This window comes from Magnolia sinica, chromosome 4, assembly GCF_029962835.1.
Source record: "Magnolia sinica isolate HGM2019 chromosome 4, MsV1, whole genome shotgun sequence".
NCBI lineage: Eukaryota > Viridiplantae > Streptophyta > Magnoliopsida > Magnoliales > Magnoliaceae > Magnolia > Magnolia sinica.
Window position 1 is genome coordinate 35,684,209 of NC_080576.1, and position 26,173 is coordinate 35,710,381.

Consider the following 26,173-nt stretch of genomic DNA (forward strand, 5'->3'; position numbering starts at 1 on the left):
AGAAGAAGAAAAGCCCACATAAGCACATAAGGTCATGAATTACGGCACTACTTAAGACCCCAACAATTTTTATTTATTTTTATTTTTTTAAAAGGCACCTTGCCATGTCATTCATGAGGAGAATATGGTTGCTTTTATGCAGATTTCACTGTGTGGAAAGCAGGTCAGTCTCCAGCAGATGTGAGTTTCTGGACGGGTATGCTTCAAGAGATGGATTTTCCAACTCTAACAACAAAATGTTGTATAACAGATGAATGAAACGTTTGTACATTATCCGGAAGTTATTTTGTTAAACATGGGTTTAGTATAAAAATGGGAGCTTTGCTAAGTGCAAATGCATGTACAACAAAGCGCATGTACATGCCACAAATGCCAGCATGGCACCTAGGTGCAAGATCCAATCAATCCATCAGGTTGGTCCAACCTTCTACATGTTATCCCAAAAATAAATCTGGGTCTGCTCAGCATGTGGGCCCAAATATTGGGAAGGTGGGAATCGGTAGAAAACTTCAAGCAAGTTTTTCAGAGCAGTACATTTGTATTCAAACAGGCGCCCACCAGACCAGTGGATCAACCTGATTCTTGAGATAGGGCATCAATATGGTGGTTCCTTTCTGATGAATGGATTGGATCTATGACCTATCATGGCATGCTGGCACATCTGTGGCATGTGCATGAGCTTCATTACACATGTGTTAGTGGTTAGCAAAGCTCTAAAAATGGTAGTGTATTTGAGACATTATTCTGAGCTCTTCTCCGCAGTTGCTTTTCTGTAAGCCTGTAACCTTTCCTTCAACTTCTTGCTCTCTTCAAAGTTTGCTTTTCGCTTCAAAGCTTTCTGTTACAGAAGAAGGGAATCAAAAGCTGAAGTTTTGAATGAGGTCCTTGAAAGTTACAAATGAAAGAAACAAAGCCCAGAAAGTTTGAAACTTACTTCCTCTCGGAAACAGCGGTCCAGTTTTATCTTGAGATCTGTACACTTGCCAAAGAACTTGGCAACAGGATGGTCTGTGTGACACTTCTGGAACAGTTCAATAATCTGCGAAAGAGCCATTAAGTGGTAAAAATCACTGCTTACTTGCCTTAAATCTTCGTTGAGATTTATTTATTTATTTTTTCTTCTTTTAAGATGATGATACCATAGTTTAAAACTCTCTGACTCAACTCTAAACTCGGTCGAGTCAACTGAACTCAATGAGATCTCGAGCCGAGTATCTTAGAAACTCAGTCAAGAATTGTGAATTGTCAAGTCAGCTCAATAACTAGGCCGATATGACTTGGCGAAACTCAAAACTGAAGTCAAATTTCAATCCGGGGTTGCGCATGTTATTAGAAACAAGCCAATGAGGGAGATAAAAGGTGAATTGCAACAACAAAGACCAATGGTCCAATACAAAGGGAAAATGTTACACTCTGCAAAAGCCTTTAAACTTGAGGCCCACCCCACCCACTTCAATTACAGAAGCATTGATTATAAAGCCCAAATACCTGCCAAAAGAGCTAGCCTCTAAATCATCCTTCCCATGCCATGCTAAGGGGAGGTCTTCAATGTATTCCAACATCACCCACATGACTTTGAAGGTATCAAAGAATCTCTCCTACACCGCTCTAGCAATGGAGTAATGAATTAAAAATGTGATCAACTGACTCCACATTCTGCCTGCACAACATGTAGATATTAGGGATCACCATTAATGCAGGGGCATTTTCACACTGGGCTTGAGTGGGGTTGCTTGTGGGATGCAGGGGCACACTCGGGGTGGGCAGCTCGTGTAAGGCAAGCTCCACCCGTGTGAGGTGGGTGGCTCGTGTGAGGCAGTACTCATGTGATGTGGGGCCCACGAGGGGGGTTCGGCCGAGGTCCTAACCCATGCGATGTGGGGCCTGGGCTATGAGATAAAGGGATTGATTCACCATACTCTATTAGTTCGAGCTTTTAGAGCAAGTGGTTAATTGTCCTGCATCAAAGTGGTATCAGAGCGGAAGGTCTCGTATTCGAGACTCCTCACTGGGAGTGATTAATACAGGGGTGTTTTCACATCGGGCTCGAGTAGGGTTGCTTGTGGATGCAGGGACACACTCTGGGTGGGCGGCCCGTGTGAGGTAGTACCCATGTGATGTGGGGCCCACTAGAGTAGTTCGGTCGAGGTCCTAACCCATGCGATGTGGAGCCTGGGCTATGAGATAAAGGGATTGATTTGCCATGTTCTATCAATTCAAGTATTTAAAGCAAGTGGTTAATTGTCTTGCATCAACCACCCCCTTCTTTTGAAGATTGTCAATTGTAAGCACTTCGTTTCTTCCTGCCAACCAAGCAAAAAGCCACGACACTTTCCAAAGAATGACCTATGTATCAATCTATAGAATGAGCGAATTGAGAATTGGCCCTGGATTGAGATGTGCTTCCCATTCTCACGTAGCACAAGAAAGGAGGGGGAAGCCTTTGAGAGAGGGGTGGAATTCGGGTGACAACCAACTGCATTCTCTTGAAAAATACAGCTAGCCCTTATAGTGGTGAACCCCGATGGCGGTGGTAATACACCTTCCACTTCATATGGTCAAAAACAAGTTTCGCCAACACGAAAGGGTCCCAAACCACTATTTCACCAAAAAGTGAGAAATATCAAGCAATAGGAGTATTTGCTTTTGGAGATAATAATTTTCCTAACCTCGGAAACTCTTCTTTAAGTGTCCTCTCTTCGATCCAAACATCCTCCCAAAAAGTGAATCCTCTTTCCCTTTCTTAATGAGAACCTAATCACCTCTTTAAACTTAATCACCAACCTAGCAACCGGCTTGCATAACGCTAAAGCCCAATACAAGGATAAGTCTTTTGTCCACCATCCCCCTCCTAAACACTATATTTCCTGGCTATCACTTGTTTCTATAAACTACCTTCTCATGTGCCAAATCTTCTTAGCCACTTGCCTAGCAACAAAAAATTCATAAATTCTAGCTTCCTAATACTTGCTCCCCTTTCCCTATATGGCATACACATCTCTTCCCACTTTGACAAGTGAAACTTTTGTTTCTATTCTGCACCTTGCCACAAAAAAAATAAAAATAAATAAATAAATAAATTCTTAACCTTTCCAATTTGTCCAAAATAGCTTTTGAACAGCTAAAAACAGACAAAGTAAAGCGGTATGTTCGACATAGCATCTTTTATTAGCATTAATATATCCCCCCAATGAAAGGTGATAACTCTTCTACCTTGATAATTTCCTTTCTACGTTTTCAATTACTTTATCCCAAATATGCTCTGCAGGTGTGCTACGCACAAAGGAAGGCCAAGATACGAGGAAGGAAAAGATCTAGCACAACACCCGAATACCTTTGCTAACCTTGCCACCTCCTCCTTAAGAGATAAGGACCCCCAACATCTCACTTTTTAAAATGTTTACCTTCATGCCCGTCATCCCTTTGAAGCATTTAACAATCTTCCTCGAGTTATCCACCTTTTCACTTCTACATAGCAAAATAAGATGGTAACATTGGCAAATCGGAGGTGGGAAATATAAAAATCTACGTTATCCACCCTAAACTCGCTAATAAGGCCCACAGAAAAACCTTTATCAAACATCATACTAAAACACTTCTACTGCCACCACAAAAGAAGAAAGGGGAGAGTGGATACCCATACTGGAAACCTAGACAAAAAACAAAGAAAGAAAGAAACCTTTGGGAGACCCGTTGACTAATACAGAGAACTTGGCTGACTGATTAAACTCTTAAATTTACTTCCTCCATTTTTGCCCCATAACCCAAGCATCCCAGCAAATAATCGAGAAAATCCCAATCTACACAAATCATATGCTTTCTCAATATTGAGCTTGCAAATAATGCCATTCTAACCTTTTCTAACGCGAGTTGATACATTCATGAGCAAGTAAGGCACTATCCAAGAGTAGTTTTCTGGCCACAAATGCACCTTGGATTTTAGATATACCACTTGCTTGAACCACTCGAAATCTAGATTATAGGATTTTAGCTAAAATTTTGTAAGGACCACTGATAAGGCTAATAGGCCTAAAACCGCTAAGACATTTAGCATATTCTTTTTTACTTGCTATACAAGATGCCGGCAACGCAACCAATCGCCCTCCACCAACTTTTTTTTTTTTTTTTAGAGAACAAATTTATTAATAAACCGCAACAAAAAGGTGGGAAAGAATACAAACAAAAAGAAAAATGTACAAACCCAAGAGGGCTACACAAGCATCTAAATCCTTAAACCCGGACACCCATTCGGTAACTCACAAGACGGCTTTACTAAAAATCCGACCATACGTTCTGGACTTGTTCTTAAAACAACGCCTATTCTTTCACCCCACATTGCCAAAAGAGTAGTCATGGCTGCCAAACACCACACCACTTGACCTTCTTTGCCTACTCCACCTTCATGCCAAGAGGCCAAAAAGGAGGAGATGGAACTCGGCATAACCCAACTAAGTTTAAAGATTTAAAAAAAAAAGCTTCCCATATTCTTGTCGGAAAGGAATAGTGAAGGAATAAGATCTCCCGTCTTGGCATCTTTCTTACACATAATGCAAATGTTTGAAAGAACCATACCTCTCTTGTGACGGTTATCCACTGTAAGAACCCTATTTCTACCTACAAACCAAACAAAAGCCACCACCTTTGGAGGTGTTGTATACTTCAAAAGATGATAGTTGAAATTGGGAGGAGAAGAACTTGAGGAAAGCTTTGCATAGGACCTGACGGAAAATTTACCTGACCGGTAATCTTTCTAAACCACCGTATCATTCTTTGATTCCACAACTGAAATTGAGTTCAGCCTTTCCAGAAGGCTAATGAACGAATCCACTTCCTCATCAAAGAGGCCTCTATGGCATGGAGGTGCCCCCACAATCCCACCCTCTGTTCTTGAAAAGGAGCTTGCAATAGAAATATCCTTATTCGAGGTTAAAAGAGCTAAGTTCGGAAAAACTTCTTTGAGCAAGCAATCCCCAAGTCATAGGTCCTCCCAAAATCAAATGCAAGAGCCTTCCCCCACCAAAAAGGAGACACCTTTCAATTTTGACGCAACTGAACTCACCACTTTCCATAACTCCGATGCTCTGTATCTCAAAGATTCCTTAATCCACCATCCCCCTAGGCTGGTGTTGTATTTCCTAGCCAAGGTTCCTGCCACAAACACTTGTCCTCCATAGCAAAGCGCCACAACCATTTCCCTAATAATGCATTGTTCATGCGCTCCAAAACCCACAAGTCCCTCCCCCGGGCTTGCAAACATCCTCCCACCTCAAAAGGTGGAATTTTTTCTAGGCCTCTTTACCCCTCCATTGGAAAGCATGCCTTAGCTTTTCTAACTTATCCATCACCGATTTGGGACATTTGAATAAAGACATGGAGTAAATGGACGTATTTGAGAAGGAGGTTTTAATTAGAGTAAAGCGACCACCCAAAGATAGGTGTCGACTATTCCAAGAGGATAGCTTCTTCTTAATTCTTTCGATCACAGTATCCCACAAGTGCCTCGTTGGTTTGCCAATACATTAAGGGAAGACCAAGGTATGATGATGGAAAGGAGCCCACTGTCCGTGCCTCCGCCCCGACAGATGTACTCCAAGCATTTCACATTTCAACTTGTCTTTAAGCCTGACACCACTTCAAAGCAAGCAACAATTTTCCGTAGATTGTTGTCAACCATTACATCATCCGCTTCCCAAAATAAAAAGGTGTCATTCACAAACTAAAGGTGAGTAATGCAGAGGCCAGAACTAGCCAATTTAAAACCTGGGTTTAAACCCACTTTCTAGCCTTTCAGTGGGATCTTTCCAAGGGCTTCAACAACCACCACAAACAAGAACAGGGAGAGCGGATCACCTTGATGAATGATCCTTTAGGGAAGCCATCAACCAATATTGAAAAGGTGGCAGAACCCACAAATTCTATCACCCACCCTCCCCATTTCCAGCCACACCCAAAACGACCCAACATATAGTCCAGAAAGCCCCAATTAACATGACCATAAGACTTCTCGATGTCGAGCTTGCAAACTACCCCGGATTTTCCTTCTTTAAGTTTAGAATTTATGCATTCCTGAGCAAGCAAAGCACAATCCCGAATCTGACGCCCTGCCACAAACACACTTTGATTGTTTGAGATAATGGATTGAAGAACCTTCTAAAACCTAGAGGCAAGAATTTTATATGGGCTCCCTAATAGGCTTATAGACCTAAAATCTTTCAAATTTTCTGCACATTCTATTTTGGGAATAATCGCTATAAAAGATGCCCCAAATTCCTTGGACAGTCTCCCTTCACCAACTACCAGAAAACCTGAAAGAACGCCATGGAAAAACCATCCCATACAGCCCTTGCATTGCAGACCCCTCGATTCTCTTTCTATATTGATTTGATTGTGAGCATGAGTGCTCAGGTAAGAGTAGAGTCTGATTTCCTAGCAGTCTCTTTAAGTTGTTGTTACTAGCAGACTGTAAACTGTCCTTTTGTGATAAAATGCAAAATTATGATGCTGAGGAGATTACTGATTCGCTCAAGATGATAAAGCCTTTCGCCAGTGAACCACAAGTTCAAGACGGTTCCTCTTTGGCAATTTATATACTAATATTGTTAAATATTCATCACCAGCTCAAGATTTCATCATTTATGATTTTATAATACCAAGCGGAATCAACTTAAGACTCACTCAAGTCTTCAAGTTGACCCGACCGGACTGTTACTATGAATGAGAGCTAAAGAAATCAATGTGGATGAATTCCCAAGAGAAGAGCTGGCTAGCAACCTCTTTTGTTCATTGGCAATGCCATTTTCCTCTTGATTTGAAACAGGAAAAAGAAGAACAATCTCATGAAAACAGATTGGGGTGAGATAATCACATGCATAGGCCAGATTGATTCAAAGTAATGGTAAAATGAGCAGAAATGAAAAGAAAAACTGGGAGACGTTGAACATACTTCAGCGCACATAGGGTGCCTATGCAGCGTCAGAGGAGGATGCATTTCACACAAGACACTGCAAAAACATAAGAACTAGTCAGTCTTAACTCCTTTTGTATCGATATAAGGCTACTGAAAAACAAAAGCTTCACACTAGAAGCATCCTCTAACACCACAAAATGGGCTGCCGAAAGCTGCCACCACCATGAAAACTCACATGCAACTTAGGATTCCACTATAAGGGTGTGTTAGGATACACAGAATCCATGCGGAAATAGAAATTATTTCCACTGACAGGATGGTTGTGCTGTTTTGATTTGTGGATTCCACATAGTAATCATTGCGCTTATCCTTGGTTAGAATTCACCAGCACAAGAAACAAGGTGGTGGTTGTCTAATGAATTTGAGGGGTCCCCTTGCTACCCAAACAGGCATCCCATGTTGGCAATCCTATTGTCTACAGTGACCATGGAAATTATCATTGAGTAATCAATCACGTTATACATGGAATCCAAATGGAACCACCCCAACCCCCCTCTCTCCAATTAGCATTCAGCTTTCTTGATTCGCTTGGCAAAAGTTTGGCAACCAGCTACCACCTGACATCAACTCTCCATCTTAACTTGGGCTTGGGGCCGGATGGCCCGTCACTACCAAGTAGCGTATGCTGAAGCTATTGAAAATTCAAAATAAACTAAGAAGAGAGATGGTAACTTTTAACTGCAAAAGAACCCCTTGTCGCCATATTGATTCTACATCAGAATTAACATCTACAAAGAATGAGAATTGGTTGCCAACAGGTAATGCTACCATGACTTGGGTTACTATCCTCCCCTCCAACCTGCCACCTGCGTTGGAAAACAGTACCATGAAAAAGATAAGTGCTGCTATGAAGATCACCCTTCTCGAAAATCAGGCTGATCCACTCACTAGGTGGGCAACGCCTGTATGTTAAGTCAGACTGCCGGTTTTACATTGACTCTAACAGAGTGACTGACTTGATGAGCAGACTCGCCGGATTTGTGTGTCAGGTAACCTTCATTCTGAGGCTTACTTTTTTCATGATACCAATGTCCTACACCAGCAGCATTTTGACGAAAAAAAAATGTAGCAGTACCACAACTGGTACCTTGCCTATAGGTGATCAGTTTTCATAAAGAATTTCATTAAGCAGCATCTTACACTTCACTATAATAATGTTGTAGATCCAATGTGGGGTAAAGATGCAGCATTTAGTTGGGGGGAATTTTTTGTTTCTTTGGGGATGATTGGTCATCATCTCCTTTTTCTTTTCTCTTTGTAGCGGTTTTCTTTTCTGCAATAAATTTCAGTTATTATTCAAGAAAAAAAAAAGGGCATAATCCTCACTAAATGAACAAGCATTCATTCTTTCTTAATTGCTCAATCCAAGTTCACTTAGGTTTTCTCCTCTAAGGCCCTTCAACACTAATCGAGGTTGCTTTCCTTATGGGGCAATCTCTGGTATCCAAATGCAAATTGTTGAACCATCTCAACTCTCTATCACTTTATTTTGTTTTACTTTATTTTTTTTATTGGGGGTTACTCATTGGCAGCTCCAATTGCTCTCTCTTCATTTTATTGTTCCTTCTCTCCCCACCTCCATACCAATGCTCGTCTCTAAAGTGCTCATCTGTTAATGATGTTGCCTCCAAATTTTCCAAAACTATACTGATTGAGTAATTGCCATATTATTAAAAAAAATATATGAATAAATAAATAAAATAAAAATAAAAAAATCCTTTAAGGTTTCATTTCCATGTGGCAATCACACAACATTCTGGAAGGGCATTACGGTCAAAATTCAAAATATCAGTGTAAGTGCTCATATCAATTCACGCAAAAACAATATATATTGGTGTGCATCAATAGTATCCACACCCATACAGCACAAATAGGTGCAATTTTTATATGAAAAATAAAATTAAAAAAAATCCAAAAAATGGCAAGTGCCTCTCTCTCTCTCTCTCTCTCTCTCTCTCTCTCATGCACGAGTTGGTCCACTTTATGGTATGGTTGTTGTTGTCTGGCCAGTGTTGAATGCCAACTGTTATGATTTTCAGTGATCTCTTACTGACGTTGGTTTTAGAGTCTTAATGTATTCAGTAGTTTGGAAACAATTAATGGAAATAAATTTGTGTATGAGTATGTGGAAGTGAAGCACATGACATAAATATACTAAAAATCTATCACTCCACAAGACTACATATAAAACTCTCCAAGTATATACAAAAAATAGTTTTTGTATAGCCATGAAGACCTTGCACCACAGTTCCAGAGGGATTCCCCAGAGCAAGAATCACGCTACCTCTCTCCCGAATTCCTAATTGATTTTATCAAGCCATCATTGAATAGATCCTGCCCTCACCATCTGATCTATGTTCACCCCTAGTTTGTCCAAGATCCAGAACTCGTTAGTGTTATGGGGTTTGATCTTGTGGTCATTCTCTTCCAAGCTGCAACAAGCTTTTAGCCATGACTTAGCTTGCGAGACTACGGCTCCTTCCTTCGTCTTTGCAACCACTGACCACTGTAGCACAAATGAAGCACTATCCGCCACTACAAGATTGACATGGACCTTCGGACGGGCAGCAGAAGCCATGTTCTACACCACTTCCCCCCTCTCTAATATGATCTTCTCCTTAACTTCTTTGCTCCCAACAGGCTGGTTTTGCTCGAACATGTCCTCTATCGTTGCCTCCTTAAAGAATCCAGGCATCAACCCTCCCACTCCCTCCCCTTTATTGTGATTGAAGGAAGACGAGCCCCTTCTTGATCTCCCTGAACCGCTTTCTGACCTCTCAATTCCTATCTTCTCCTCCTTAGCCCCTGTACTGCCCACCCCCTTCATAGCCTCCTCCATGTTCACTACTTTTAGGCCATATTTGGCTCCTTGCACCAACAACTTCCCTGTGAACCTCTCTCTATTCAATAACCTCACAACTCTAACCAACTCCTCTTCTGTTATCATCTTGACGAACACGAACCCATGGGGAATTGTAGATCCTTGGTCATGGGGGATCACCACCTCCATAACTTTAGTTGAAGGTCCAAAAACTCTTGAGAAATTTACTGTTGGGAGCTCCTCCAGGAAGACCTTAGCACCTACCCTTCAAATCGCTCTAGATACCCTCTTCTTCCCCACTTGAATGCAGGTCACGCCTCTTGCTTTACCTCTCCCGACGCCTTTTCAGCAGCTTTTTGAAGACCCTCTTCTGCCCTTCCCATTTCCTGCTCCCTGGTTCCAATCCCCTTCAGCACCCCCCCCCCCCCCCCCCCTTACTGTTTTCTCCCTACCTCTCAATCCCTGACGCTCACCTCTGGAACCCCAACGATCTTCTCTTAGTTTCCCTTGCTTTTTCAATCTCCCTCGCTCTCTCATTGCTATTGATCTCATATTGGCATTAAATTCTACTCATCCAATTAGTTTTACGAGGGGTGGCCTTCAAGATTTTATGGGACATTAAATGAGATTTTAAAAATAGAAAGGGGTATTTATGGAATTTTGAAAATATGTCCTTATAAACTAACTGCTTGGATTTATCCAAGTTAATATGAGACTTGGATTTTACCCACCTCTCTCTCCACATGCATTGCACATGCCACTTCCTCTACTCCGAGCTTCATACAAAGTGAAAAAAAAAAACCGATGAGTCATGAAAATTATGTAATTTATGCAAAAATCACTGAAAATAAAAAGCATACTTGTTAGTTCATGGGTTGTTTTGATGAAATACATGAAAATCTAGCAAGAAAAAAAGTGACCATCTTTTACCTCTCGCTAAGATAATCCCCAAATCCATGCTTCTAACTACACCATTAGAATAAGCTTAGACTAGCATTTTTCATGCTCAAATCTGGTAGGAAATGGTCAAAACCCCAAAAGCTTCCCTTCCTCGAGAGGGAAAAAAAAGTGAAAATTGAAAAGAAGGAAGCTTTCAATGACTACATCTGTCATATCCATGCACATGTCAGCCGATTTGATGTGAATTTTGGGTCCCACCAATTCAAATGTAAATATTGTATAGGAGACCCCAGATGTGTGCTGAAGATGCCATGAAAATCATGAGTTTAGACTATGCGTGATAAATATCAGTGGATATTAGAACACTGATCAAGGTTGAGAAGATGTCGTGGCAAGAGAAGTTGAATCGGGTTTAGAAGATTGGTTATGTGGGTTGCAGATAAAGAGATTTATTTGAACCAATTTGAGGATTTCTGTTTATTTCTAGAAGTACAGCAACTTGAGAAGTTGAAAATGCAAGACGCGTTTGCCTATTGTAGCTAGGCACAATGAAAATTTTAAAAGGCAATTATTTCATCATATTTTAAGGAATGAACAGTTAACTACTACATGAAATGGCCACTGTGTCCAATTAGCCAACTTGGCAAATGAGCTCACTTGCCAGTCCAACCATAACTCCATTTCATGTGTAATGGGTTTCCACACTTCCCAAACAAAAGCCTATCTCATAACACAAGGAGGCACCACTTCGATGGCACAAAATGTGTGTTTGAGCTCTTTTCAAACTCAAACTTAACTAGAATAGCATTCTAGTGATACACCGCCATATGTTGGGACTCTATTAAGCACTGGCACCGATCGTGTCAAAACAATCTTCAGTTTTGACATGAACCCTGAAAAGGCAGTCCACACCCAGAAGAGAGATGGTGAACCGTTTTCCACATATTCAGGTAGGTGGAGAACAATTGCTTCATTGGTATAAAGTAAGCCAACCAAAGACGATTGAATAGAAATGATAATTCAATTCACATATTCAACTACCTCTCGGTAAGTTTCCTTGGTTGTCCACCTAACTTCTTAACATCAATTGGCATTAGGGCTCAAAGTTGAGTTTACTCAAGTCAAACACATTAACCTCTCCCATCAAAGCCCAAACAGACAAAATGGGCATGAGGCCAAACAAGCAGATGGCCACTTCATGCCAAAATGGGGGATTTTCTCTCTCTTAAGTGTAACGTATATGTCTTGGCTCCCACACATATCTCAGGTAGAATTTATCATGGAAATTGATTTTACACATCAACATAGCACAAACCACAACTAATATAACAGGAATACCGATGAGTCATTGAGCTCCAATGGGATTTGGAATATGAAGGCTTACATGGTCTCACTCACATTCTTCACACACAACTTGTGCAGTGTGTCCACTACCACGCAGCTTTTTCCAACTGGAAATCGGCACAAAAACCCAGCTCCTTAATTTATAGTCCATTGATAGCCCCAAGATATTCTCATGAGACTAACACACCATTCCACAACAACAAGGCCCTATTCAACGATCAGTTATCCAGAAACCCCTTCCCTTCCCGCTACTAATCTTTAAGGGTGCACTTTGAAGTTACTATATTTGCTTTAAGTTGAATGGCCATTTCATTTAATTTATCTTCTTCATTTTCTATCAACAATAACAACAAATAACAAGCCTTATAGAATATACATTTAATTGGATAAATGTTTGCATTATTTCCAAAACGTTTCCCATCAGAAGGGAACAAAACAAGGCAAAAGCCACAACCCACCATTGACACTTCAATGAAAAGCAGATTCCCGAATGTTTTGATACCAAGGCATTCAAGAACAGTTACGTAGCAATAACGGCGGTACCTGTTACGCAAGACAGGGTTGTAACACCCTATTTGCCAAAAGAAAAGAACAGGAAAAAAAAAGGCCCATAACTAGCCTATAAAGGCCATTACGGGGTCAATACATTTTTTACCTTTAAAAAAAATTTCAAGCATTACAGGGCCATAATGGCTGTGGGGACGAGGGCCATAATGGCCATTACAACCTGTATCGTAACGGTCATATGGCCGGGCATTATGCTGGCTGTTACCATTACTGAATAACATGCTTACCACAACTATTTTGTTAAGCAATAATAACTAGACAGAATTTAAATAAATAACCAAAATCATAAACAAAAGAACCACACAATTACTACAACCCAAATGCACAAAGAGGAAAGATACAAATGTTCAATCATGAATTCGCATGGCTCAACAAACTGGACAAGGGTCAACCTTTTGGTGATTCAAATTGTTCATATCATGGACCCCATGGTGGATCAGAAATAACCCAAAAATATCTCATCACCATATGATTCTAACTATCCAATTGCCCACCTCAAACCCCATCGATCCCACCAATGAAAGGGGACCATCATTTGTAAGTAGCCATTTGCATCAGACAGCCATGATCATCTGCTAGTGGCGTATCACCACATGGCCCGCCAGGTTAACAAATTAGGTCTCTTCAACATGGATCCACATGCATCATTGTCCGAATGAACAAAAAAATTCCATTTCTTCTCTCAATCAAGCGCCATACAATTGGCATCCAACACATAATGAACATGGATTGCAAGTATGGAAACTATAAATTTTGCTAAATTATCCACTGAAAAAATTAGAAAAGATTTCTCGAATGTCATACAACCGCACGTCTAATAACACCAAATGAATACAATCTGAAGAGAAAAAGCATACCTGATTAGCTGCAGCTCTGACTCTCAACGCTCTCCTCTTAAAAATCAAAGATTCTAAAAAATAAATAAACAGAGAGATAATACAAGAAGTGAGTACAAGTCAGAAGCATGATTTTAGATATCATCCAATTTCAAAATTCCAAACAGAAAAGAAATGAATTTTTATTTTTATTTTTTTAAAAAAAAAAGACCTCCAAATTTTCAAAAATGCATCCATCCAAAAACCCCATTTCAAAGAGAACCCCAAAAAACAAAAGCAGCAGCAGCAGCAACATCACAAAAATTGATATTTCCACCCACCGTATTAATTTTCATACACCCATTTCTACTTTTTGGAATTGGATTAGTAGAAAGTGAAAAAATGGTTGGAATCACATTAACAGGGGTGGGTATAAATTCCCCTAAATGAAAAAGAAAATCCAAATATCAGAATAGAGAGAGAAAGAGCTCACCAAAAATCTTTTTTTGGAGAATCCACACACCAAAACCAAATCCAATAAAGCTATCGCTCTCGAATCCCTCTTGTTGCTGTATTTTTGTTTTTGTTTTTCATCCATATTCTTTTTCCTTCCCTTTAAAATCTCGGACGCGGACAGAAAGATTTTTTAGGCGGAAGCCGTGTGGAGCCCACGGAGATGGCCGTGATAAATCCACTCCGTCTATCGGCTTTTCCAAGACTACAATACGGTGGACGTTACAAAATCAGGCAGATCCAAGTCTCTTGTGGGAAACACCACACGAAACAGTGGGAACGGAAATGTCCACCGTTGAAAAGTTCCTGGAGCAGACTATAATGTTTATATGCTATCCAAACCGTTCATAAGGTTACTACCACTGAGATAAACACATAAACTGTAGGAAAAAAAATATATGTATCATCTTGATAAAAACCTTCTGTTGCCACGAAAATCTTCCAATGGTGGGCATTCAATCCACCTGTTTCGCGTGGTGTGGCCCACATGAATTTCGGATCTGTCTGATTTTTGTAATCACATCCTATTGTAGTCTTGAAAACTGATGGACGGAGTGGATTTGTCACAGGCATCTCTGTGGGCTCCACACACCTTCCGACTACAGCAACTTACTGTGACCCAGGGCACAGGCAACGTGCGTCCAAAAATCTCGATAGTTGATGCGTGAGGTTGATCGCAACCGCGAGGGGACACGGGTCAAGAGACGATATCCTGTGGTTGGTCTTACCGATCCAACCTATGACAGATAATCATCGAATTTCAGACGTTTTAAATTCAAGTGGCCCACCTGTACACTTAATCAAGACCGTCCAAAATCATGTGTCATCTTGAACTGAGCATAGTCCAAAATATTACATTGGGCGGCTATCAAATGAACCGTTCGGATAAAGTCGGCCACTATCAAATGATCACCATCCTATTGATTGCTATCCTAAGGACCTGTTTGGGAGCGTGGATTTGAACCCCTTAGATTTGAAACCCTCCCATGTGTTTGGCACCCCCATTGTGAAACAACTTTAATACAAAAGTAACGGTATACTTGTGGGGTTTTGAATTTAATTACTAAATCAATTTTAATATCTTTAATTAGTGAGATATGTAAGCATATATCCAAAATGATGAATTCCAAGTCTCAAATGGGCCACAAGTGCAAGATCATGTTTGAGTGATTAACCAATGATTTTTAATCATTGATTTACATTAATAATGTTTGGACAGTGTTGGACAATGTTTGGACAGTGCTGATTTACATAGATAATGTTTGGACGGTACTGATTATCATTAGTGGGCCATGTGCCTAATAGAATGATAGTGTATAATGACACACACGTTAGACTTGCAACTATTGAAATGATTTGAGGTACAATCCAAGCTCTCACCATGAATTACAACCCCCACTTTGAATGGATTTGAAACCTCAGTTAGTGATCTGAAACCCCCCTCCAATCCAGCGCGGCAACCGACCCCTAAGTATATAAGCAAAGCAGATGGTCATTTTCGGAAGAAGATCGCCCGTGACCCCGGGCACAAAATACTCCCGCCGCTGTGTGGGGGCCCACATAGATGTCCATAACAACACTCCATCCATCTGTTTTGAAGGACGACAAAAAGGATAGGAGTCTAACAATCAGGCAGATCCAAAACTCAAGTGGGCCACACCAAACAAACAGTGGGAACGGAAACATCCACCGTTGAAACCTTCCCGGAGCTGACCATAATGTTTATATACCATCCAGACCGTTCATAGGGTTATTACCAGTCAGATAAACAGTAGCCACAAATATCACCCAGATACAAAACTTACGTCGTCCCCATGCGTTCAATTCCCACTATTTCCTTTGGAATGGCCCACATCAGCTTTGGATCTCTCTGTTGTTTAGACTCCTCTATTGTGGTCTTATGAAATAGATGGACGGAATGGTTCTGTTACAGATGACCCCACACAACCCTTGTGTAGAATTATCTCTGTGTTGGGGTGACAGGCAAATTCCATTCGTCATTAGGACAGATTGATGTTTGGGCCGTGATTCTTCTCTCCTTGGAATTTAGGGCTGTCAATGGGCCATGTGGGCCTCACCTTCTTCAGGTTAGCCCTAGGCCCTTACTAGGTAGAGCCCATCAGCCTGGCCCATTTAAGGTTTTGAGGATATTTTTATCATATTCATGGAAAATAAATTTCATGTAACTGAACTGTAACCCCTGATTTTAGCCCTATTAAAATGCATCAACATTAGAGGTGAGCCTGCAAATCCCTTCATAGATTACCTTCACGAAAGAAGGGAGCAACAAGGATTCCCATTCCCAACGTGAGAAATTCGTGTCCTTTGTCCCACATGGGCCTTGCCCATGCTTGGGCTTAAATAGACTAGAAGCCTGATTTGAACACACCTAGGAAAAGTAGATAATATGTAATCTGATATTAGATAACCTAAAAATGTATGGTGAACAGGTCTGTTGATCTTGTGGGCCATGTCTAGATGGGCCATAGCCGAATATTGCAATAACTAGACTCATCATCGAATTGTTGTGATGGACATGAAATCCGACAGAACTTTTATCTACCAAGTTAGCATACTAACATACCTGGGACTAGCATTAGAAGGGATTCTGGTGACACTTCATGATCATTGCTTAAATGGAGGTGGGTCCTCCTCCACTATATACTGACCAATTAGCACACGTGTAAATGCATTCGATTGTCAATGTCGAATATTGTGATTAGATGATCCTAATCATTTATTTTCACCATTTGAATTTTGATCATTGACCATAACATCTTAGCCATCTATTTGTTGTCATCCAATTGGAAGGTTAGATCATCCAGTGATGCTATCATGCATGTTGGGGCAATGAATTTCTGAAAGAGTGGAAGTTTTTTGGTCAAGAAAAAAGCTCTGCATTGTTGTCCCCAAACATAGTATATTGCCAAACCACATAAATACACTCTGGAATGTGGACCAATAGGTGAATGGATCAGCTTTGTACATGGGATAGAGAACCACCAGCTCGAGGATGATTTAATGGTCGGCTTGGATTTAGCTAAGATTGTCAGTAAGCCCTCTATTTCATTTAAACTCGAGTTTGGTTGTACTGGGTCGGATCAGATTATCAATTAAATGGGTTGTGTCAGGCTGGGGCTTGGTGAATTTTAAGTGGCCAGAGAGGGCCACAGGCAAGGGATTGGGTGCCAGGTTTGGGCTGGAATTCTTTGGCCCACCTAACAGGCGGTCAGTCTCAACTCCTACTGAGTGGACTATGACTGCAACTAAGCTGGCCCAAGTGCATCAAGGGCTGAAATATGAGATAAAAGCCCATATTCAAGGCCAGATAATAGAGCATGTTAATAAACCGTCAAAGGTCAGATTGGCCCATATATTAGATAGAGCCATGGAGGTAAAGTGCCTAATTTTGGGCATTTTGGAAAACCAAAGCCCAAGTCCAGCCCAATTAGTTATTGGGCTTGAAAACTTAAGCCCAGATTCAACATGCCAGCCAGGATGCATAATCCTAAGCAGGCTGGAGCCCAGCCTACTTGCAGCCTTCTCATCCGTGAGGCCATCCATGGATGTGACCATGTTATAAAATAAAGCCATTTGAGCGGATCATAAAATCTAGATATATTGATGTAAAAATGGAATACTAGAAGGAAGAAAACAAATTGTCCACTTTTAATAAATTTTCATTAAAAAAAAAGAAGTGATTGATGGTATGACGGGACGGACCATATGTGTGTGGCCCACCAGATCAATGTATGACGCCCAGCTTGTTCATTAAATTCCCATGGTGATAATGGGATGCCCCAAAAATCAACTAATCTAACTTATTGAGTTTTAAGTTGGACGTGTAGCCACACATATAGTGAATGGCTTGATTTTGATTGTGCATGTGTGAGTATATTTCTATTATACATGCTAAAGTCATATTCAACTTGAATTTAACAAAACAAATTATGATCCCATGCACCGAAATAGATGGATACAACCAAAATTGTAAAGATTGGCTAGACTACTCAACCATAAACTGATAAAGAATCAAAAGATTTATAAAAGGAATAGTTGGATCATTTGAATGAATCCTTTTTATCTTGAAAATAAAGAATTTTCTTATAATAATGATGGCTTTAATTGCATTCACAAATGAAGTAAGCGAGCATTCACAAATGAAGTAAGCGCTTAAGGAAAAAAAATAATAAATAGAAAGTTAATTGCAGATTTTATTAAATTGCATGAGAATATGGTACAATCAATAGAAAAGTAAATAAAGTGGACAAAATTATCGACGATAATTTTAGCCGGTGGCCATGGATGGTTAACGGTTTTCTTGAACCTAAATGGTCATGAGAAAATCGTGAAATAGTCATGGTTTGGTTAATAAATTGAGACCAAAAGAATTACTAAATAGGGACTTAGAGATTTGGAGTCTAACGAAGGAGTTGTAAATGAAACTAAACTAATTCCGACCTACTGCAGTGATGCACTAGATAGAAGTGGAGAGACTAATTAATGCTACGCTAATAGATTTGGACTCGTAGTGGCATAGTGTTGAACAAAAGTTGAGACGCTAAACTAGGCTAAGCTAAGATAAATGTTAATGTTAGACGAAAGTATTTGATTGGAAACTTTGAATTGAATAAAATATTTTTTTGATTGGATTAGTAAAAGCCCATAACTCTTTATTCTATATTGCTTTTATATAAGTAGCATGGTATTAGACAGAAGTAGAGACGTTAAGCTAAGATAGATGTCAATGTCCGACGAAAGGATTTGATAGGCAACATTAAGCTGAATAAAAAATTTGTTTGATTGGATTTTTGAATGCTCGAAGCTCTTTGTTCTCTACTACTTTTATAAACTTGGATTAGGTAGTGCCTTATGTATAGTCTCTTAGCTTTCTAGATCGATGCTCTGATTGGCTAGCAACATTGGCTTGATACACTTCTATTTTGAGAAGAAGCTAGCCAACCATTGTGTTACTATATGTACTTATTCTTCTATTCTTAAAAGGCTTTTCTCTTCTTGGTGCACCGCTTAGGGGTTTATGGCTGCACGTGGACAATTAACTCTAGCAATGTGTATCAGATGCCACTGCCTTAGTGTACTCTTTGGTGCACCGCTTAGGGGTTTATGGCTAAGTTATGCGTACTCTTTGGGTGCTTTGGGTATGTGTGGCCTGTATCTTCTACCCGTATGTTATTGGGAAAGTGACCGCTTCTAAGTTTTCTAATGTGTCTACGTCTATGAGTCTTATGGCATTCTAGGTATGGTACGCATCTATGGTATATATATATTTTGGATTCTCATTATCTCTCTTTTAGCTCCTTTAAGTATCTTTTCTAACTTACGTACGAGTGTGTCGACATGTGACGATATCTTATTTTCTAGAGTTGGTCGTGACAGGTCGGGTATAAATACAATCGTCAAGTGGGCACCACAAAAGACAATGGATAACCACCCAAAAATCTCCAAATACATGAGCCAACCTGATGATTAGATCACCTTACGTATTATATAAGTTATCCCATTTTCATCCATTCTTTACCATATCAAATGGACATTTTGGATCAAATAAAGTGCAATAATTTATATGGTTAATCCATTCAGTAGAGTCCACTTTAGACAACATGCCTCCAAGAGGCCATTTGACGAAACAACGGTAAACATCCCCCTTGTGTGGCTTGACACACCTACAATTATAAAAGAAAATGACCAATGTTTGAAAGTTTATCATCTTCCGATTAATTTTAGTTTCTCATGATAGTCCATAAAGGATGAGTCAAATCTAGCTGATGGTCCAGATCAATTATGGGATTGTTGACATCTCTGGGAGATGTAGATTGCACTATTGTTAAATGAACTTTTATCAAACGAGTCAACTTGAGTCAAATGCATTTTAGGCCATGTTGTCTTGTCATGTTTGTACAAGCATACAATTTATTTATCTATGTTGTTGAAATGATGAATTGAAGGCCCCTGTCATAAATGGATCATGCCTAAAAAATCTCCTTGATTGATCAACTTTAACATTTCTATTATTTTCATGCAACTACAAGAATCTCCTCGATAAATCAACTTTAACCTTCCATTGTTGTCATGCAACTACATGGTTAAGAATACAAGCATAAATGACCCACATTTAATGGAAGAAAGACTAAAGATTTGATGGCTAGGATCTTTCACTTTGGAAAATTTTGATAGACATGGTTCATCATTAATGGTGTTGGTCGCTCGTTTGTTTTTAATTATGTGAGTGTGCCATAATCAATACAGTAGCTCGATCTAAACTTATCAACTTTGACCCCAAGTGTCAAAATAATCAGACACGTCTAATATGAATGTATATGACTAGTTTCAGAGAAGATCGGTCATTTACTCAACCACTTGCGGAAGTTTATAACAATTAGGCGATAATCAGAGGGTGTGGTTCTTCCTCGAAAGATGGGTTACTTTGTGCTTTCCACAAGAAAGAACTTTCAGAATACCGGGACAAATCAAACAAAAGGAAAGACTTAGAACCGGTCACTAAAAGCGACTGTAAGAATGTGTTTCTTGAAAGAACTGCTTGATATCGGATAAATAACAAATCCAGTATATGACCATAGACTTGGATTACAATTAAATATTATAGTTAAGAATTATTGCTATTTCTATAATAAGTTGAGATAAAGTAAATTGATAAGATAAATTTGTTTTGTTGGATTGGGTTATTTGATTATTGTTGTGATATCTTTCTTTGTCACATTCTTCTACTATTTATAGATTTTTGTTGTACCTTATTCCTCCATATCATTTTTCCATTTATTACAATGGTTACAACAGTAAAAAAGCCTCTTTCTAAAATTCTCTTATGATATTTTTCTTTTGCAACTATTCCTCTTCCAAACACCTCTTAGCCGCTTGCTTTACTTTTGTTGACCAAGATTTTATTTTTACTACCCTCGGTTACCTTTTATATCTTAAACAGCTCGACTGCACTTCTTATATATCAACTATCCGCTGATGTATAAAAGTAGAGTTATGCTAGTTGTAAACCCACAAAAAGCACTCCAAATCTTTAAAAATCTTTTTTATCCACTTCCTATTTCTCACATAATACCACATGTCACTCTCCTATTGACTTTCTCAGAATTTGCCAAAATTAGGGTACAACATATGGGGCCCTTAAAATGAATGGCTTGGATAAACCATGGATCCAATATATACTAATTCGGTGTATAATGAAGAAGCTTTCAGTGTATCTTAAGCAGAATTTAAGGCTCTATTTGGTAGGTGGTTAAAAAATGAGTCAATCTCATTTGATTAATATAATTATGTATTAGAAGTTGATGTCTTATACATAATTACCATTAAGGGCCGTTAGGCATCTCTACTGACAAGAGTTTATTTGCTTATTCTAAAAATATAAACAAAATATAAACACTTATTTTGAAAATAGACTGTTTGGTAAAACTCTAATGTTATTACTTATTTATTTTTTAAAACAATATATATATATATATATATATATATATGAACGCTCAGCTACGCACTGGTTCGCACGTCATTAAGTGCGAACCTTCTTATCAACCGTAAGATAAGGCAGACGGTTTGGATGAAGGCGCTCTTAGCGCGAGTTTGAAAGAGCAAATTTCCTTCTCTTGCATGCCTCTTCAACTTATTCTCGAACTCTCCAACGAATGCGACGGAAGCCTTTTTACATGAAATTCTTCTGCTGGGATGCTAGGTAGGTCTCACCACGATGTTACTGATAAATCCACACCGTCCATACATTTTTAAAAATAAATTTATGGTATAAACCCGAAAATGAGGTAGATTAAAATCTCAAGTGGGCCACACAATGTTGATTGAACTCTCACCATTAAAAACTTGCTGGGGCTACCGAATTTTTGGATCAAGCTGATATTTGTTTTTTCCATCATCCAAGTATGTATGACCTAATCTACAGGTTAGATGTTAAATAAATATCATGGTGGGCCCTAAAAAATATTTAACGGTGAGAATGATTATCACCGCTGCTTCCTATATTGTGGTCAACTTGAGATTTGGATCTACCTCAATTTTGGGATAATGCCCTAAAATGATAAGAAAAAATGGATGGACGGGGTAGATTTTTCAAAAACATTATGGTGGGCCCCACCTAGGTTTTCAACGCGTAAAAGGCTTTTGCCGGAAATCCGCGCCGGAAACCCAAGTGGGACCCACCGTGATGTTTTTGAGAAATCCAATCCGTCCATCCGTTTTATAAGATCATTTTAGGATATGCATATAAAAATGAGCTGAATCCAATACTCGAGTGGGCTGAAAACGTGAAGATTAAATTTACACTATTGAAATATTTGTATGTCTAAGAAGTTTTGAATCAGGATAATATTTGTGTTCTCAGATAATCCCAGTAGGAATGATGTTATGAATGGTATAGATGGCATGTAAACATCATTATCAACCCTGAGGAGGTTTCAAGGGTAGGAATTTCCCTGGCCCTATTTTCCTTCACTACAGCTCAATTAAGTATTGTATACTGCTCACTTTTGGTCTTTAGTCCTAAAATGAGCTCAAAAATTGGTTGAACAGGATCGATTTTGCAAAAACATTATGTTGGGCCCCACCTAGATTAGATTTTCAGCCAACATAGCAAGTCCGGGACCTGGACTCTTGGAGGCGAATTGCGTACCTCATTAGGGATGCAGAGGTAGTTACGGACTGCGCTACGAACTAGGTAGGGCCAATGTGATGATTTTGAGAAATACTCTCCATCCATCTATTTTGTGAGTTCATTTTAGTACATGAGGACAAAAATTAATCGTACCTAATTCTCAATTGAGCTGAAAATGTGAAAATTGAATTTCGACAGTTGAAATATTCATGGGCTTGATAAGCTTTGAATCATTCTAATATTTGTTTTTTCAGTTCATCCCAGTATTAATGACGTTATTAACGGTATGGATGGCACGTAAACATTACTGTAGAACCAGAGAGGTTTCAACGGTATGAATTTTCCTAATCACCTTTTCCTTTAGTATGGCCCCCTTGAGTTGTGCATCCTGCTCAATTTTACTCTCGTAGCCTACAATGAGCTCACAAAACCGATGGATAGAGTGGATGTGGATTCCATATAAACATCACGGTGGGCCCTACCTGGGTTCCCAGTGCAGGAACTTCCTGCGAAAGGCTTTGGCAGGAAATCACCTCCGGTAGTTACGAGGAGCGTGGATTAGCCATTGACAGGTTGAGTAGCCAGACTGGCTGCTGAAGTGCCGTCACCAAGTTCCATGGGCCCCGCCATATGTTCTGTATCCACGACTTACATCCATTGAGAGAGATCATTTTAAGGCAATATTCAAAGAATGAGTTAAATCCAAAGCTCTAATGGACCCCAGCATAGAAAACCGTGGGGACTGGCGTCCACAGTTAAAAACTTCTAAAGGCTACAAAAGTTCTAGATCAAGATGATATTTTTGTTTTCCTTTATTTCATTAATTTTTTAACTTTTGAATAGGTTGGATTTCAAATAAACATTATGGTGAGCCTTAGGATAGTTTCAGCGGTGGGAATCACTCTCCCCACTGTTTTCTGTGATGGGTCTAGTACAGATTTTTATCTGCCTCATTCTTTGGCTCATGCACTAAAACGATATTTTAAAATGGATGGACGGTGTGGATGGGCCACGGAGCTTAGTGACGTCACTTCAATAGGGACTTAAGTACTCAACTTATCAATATCTAATTACGTCCTACCTCTGCCCGTCTCTGGTAACTGATGGAAGCTTTGAGTGGTCCACATGTATGGGAGCGGATCAGGTGTTACCAGGGTAACAGGATAGCGAGTGTTTCCCTGACCATGGGGCACACCTTGATTTATGTGTGTGTATCCATGTCGTCCATCAGTTTTTCATGCTCATATTAAGGTCATGATAATGAAAGTAAAGCAGGTCCAAATCTAAAGTGGACCACACCACAGGAATGAGGGGTGATTGACCTCTAAAAGCTTTCGTGTGAGCCATAAAGGTTTTGGATCAAGCTCGTATTTTTCTTTTCTCTTTATTCTTGTATGTGTGACATTTTCAATGGGTTGGATGGTAAATAAACATTATGGTGAGACATGGGAAGTTTTTAATGGTGGCATTTTAATGACCACTATTTCCTATGGTATGGCACACATATGGTTTACTTGAGTATTGGATTCGGTTCATTTTTATACACTTGTCCTAAAATGATCTCATAAAAAGGATGGACGGATTGGATTTCTTAAAAACATCAAGGTGGGTCGCACTTAGGTTTCCAGGAATTTTCTACGAAACACTTTCACATAAAATCCGCGGCTCATTTTTTCGGATGCGGATTTCCTGCAAAAGCCTTTCACGCGTTGAAAACCTAGATGGGGCCCACCATAATGTTTTTGAGAAATCTACCCCGTTCATCCATTTTTTTTCTTATCATTTTAGGGCATTATCCCAAAACTGAGGTAGATCCAAATCTCAAGTTGACCACAATATAGGAAGTAGCGGTGATAATCATTCTCACCGTTAAATATTTTTTAGGGCCCACCATGATATTTATTTGACATCTAACCTGTAGATTAGGTCATATAAACCTGGATGATGGAAAAAAACAAATATCAACTTGATCCAAAAATTTGGTAACCCCAGCAAGTTTTTAATGGTGAGAGTTCAATCAACATTGTGTGGCCCACTTGAGATTTTTATCTACCTCATTTTTGGGTTTATACCATAAAATTATTTTTAAAAATGTATGGACATCGTGGATTTATCAGTAAAATGATATTTCAAAATGGATGGACGGTGTGGATACAACACATACATCATAGTGGGGCCCACGGGCTTAGTGCCGTCACTTCAGTAGGGACTTGAGTACTCAACTTATCAATATCTAATTGCGTCCTACCTCTGCCCGTCTCTGGTAACTGGCGGAAGCTTTGAGTGGTCCACATGTATGGGAGCGGATCAGGTGTTACCAGGGTAACAGGATAGCGGGTGTTTCCCTGACCGTGGCACACCTTGATGTGTGTGCCGCATTTGTCGGACATTGGAGAATAAGGTAGAGAGGCGTGCAAGAGAAGGAAACTCGTTCTTTCAAACTTGCACTAAGAGCGCCTTCATCCAGAACGTCTTCCTTATCCGACGGTTGATAAGAAGGTCTCTGCGGTAGGGTGCGCAGGAGACTATTACCGTGTGTGTGTGTGTGTTATATATATATATATATATATATATATATATATATATATATATATATATATATAGGGAAAAGGTACTATGCGCTCGACCTCACGAGTTCGTCCCATGAGGTCGAGCTGTGTGTGCCCCACCGTGATGCGTTTCGAACATCTACCCCATCAGTCAGATGCACCATTCCCGTGGGCCTAGGTCTCAAAAATCAAGTCAATCCGTGACTTGTGTGGGCCACACCACATACAGAAGTGGAGAGGGGCCGTGCACCATTAAAACATTCATAATCATTTTTTGGGCCCACCGAGATGTGGTTTGCAAATCCAGCCCATCCATTATGTGTGTCCCACTTGGATGAGGGTTCAGACCAAGTTTCAGCAGCATTCAAAACTTAGGTGGGCCCCACCAAGTGCTTTTATATGTTTTAACGGTGTCTTCACATGATTTTAGATAGTATGACCCACCTGAGTTCTGTATACGACTGATTTTTAGGATATCCCATAATTTAGAGGACACCCATCAAATGCACGGTGTTGACGGTCGACACGCATCACGGTGGGGCCCACACAGCTTGACCACACGGGAGCTTATCGTGAGGTCGAGCACATAGTACCTTTTTCCATATATATATATATATATAAAGCTCTTAAAAACTAAATAATGGAGATGTTAGTTATTTGAGCTTATTTAGCTTAAACAGGTTGACATTCTTTATTAATTTTGGGACAAGTTTGTTTTTAAACTTTTTAAGTAATTTCTATCTTACCCTCTTCTCTTTACAATCTTTGTAAGGTGGGCTCATATAATGAACAACTCATATTGAAGGTGGGACTCCATAAGAAGAACAACCCATATTGAAGGTGGGCCCCCACATGATGAATGGTCCACATCATGTTGGGCTCACATAATGCAGATTCACATCAAAGGGGGCCTCACATGATGGATTACCCACATCAGAGTGTGGCCCCACATAATGGACAATCCACATCAAGTGGGCCCCACTTGATGGACGATCCACATCAAAAGTGGGACCAACACGATGGAGATGGATATTGAAGATGGTACCA

At 39.8% G+C, this 26,173-nt stretch overlaps 1 protein-coding gene across 5 annotated transcripts; it reads right to left on the reverse strand.

Annotated features, from left to right (window-relative positions):
* Positions 1-215: 215 nt before the first annotated feature.
* On the reverse strand, positions 216-22,741 carry LOC131243014 (uncharacterized). Of its 5 annotated transcripts, none has more exons than XM_058242064.1 (4): positions 22,731-22,741; positions 6,944-7,018; positions 935-1,039; positions 216-838 (listed from the first exon to the last, which is right to left on the reverse strand). In XM_058242064.1, the coding sequence occupies exons 2-4, from the start codon at positions 6,986-6,988 to the stop codon at positions 740-742; spliced, it is 249 nt and encodes an 82-aa protein (XP_058098047.1). In that variant the 5' UTR covers positions 6,989-7,018; positions 22,731-22,741; the 3' UTR covers positions 216-739. The 5 variants fall into 5 exon arrangements, with proteins under 5 accessions (XP_058098047.1, XP_058098048.1, XP_058098050.1 ...); XM_058242065.1 differs by lacking the exon at positions 22,731-22,741 and adding an exon at positions 13,908-13,962 and having other exon boundaries at positions 6,944-7,001; XM_058242067.1 differs by lacking the exon at positions 22,731-22,741 and adding an exon at positions 12,491-12,508 and having other exon boundaries at positions 6,944-7,001.
* Positions 22,742-26,173: the final 3,432 nt, after the last annotated feature.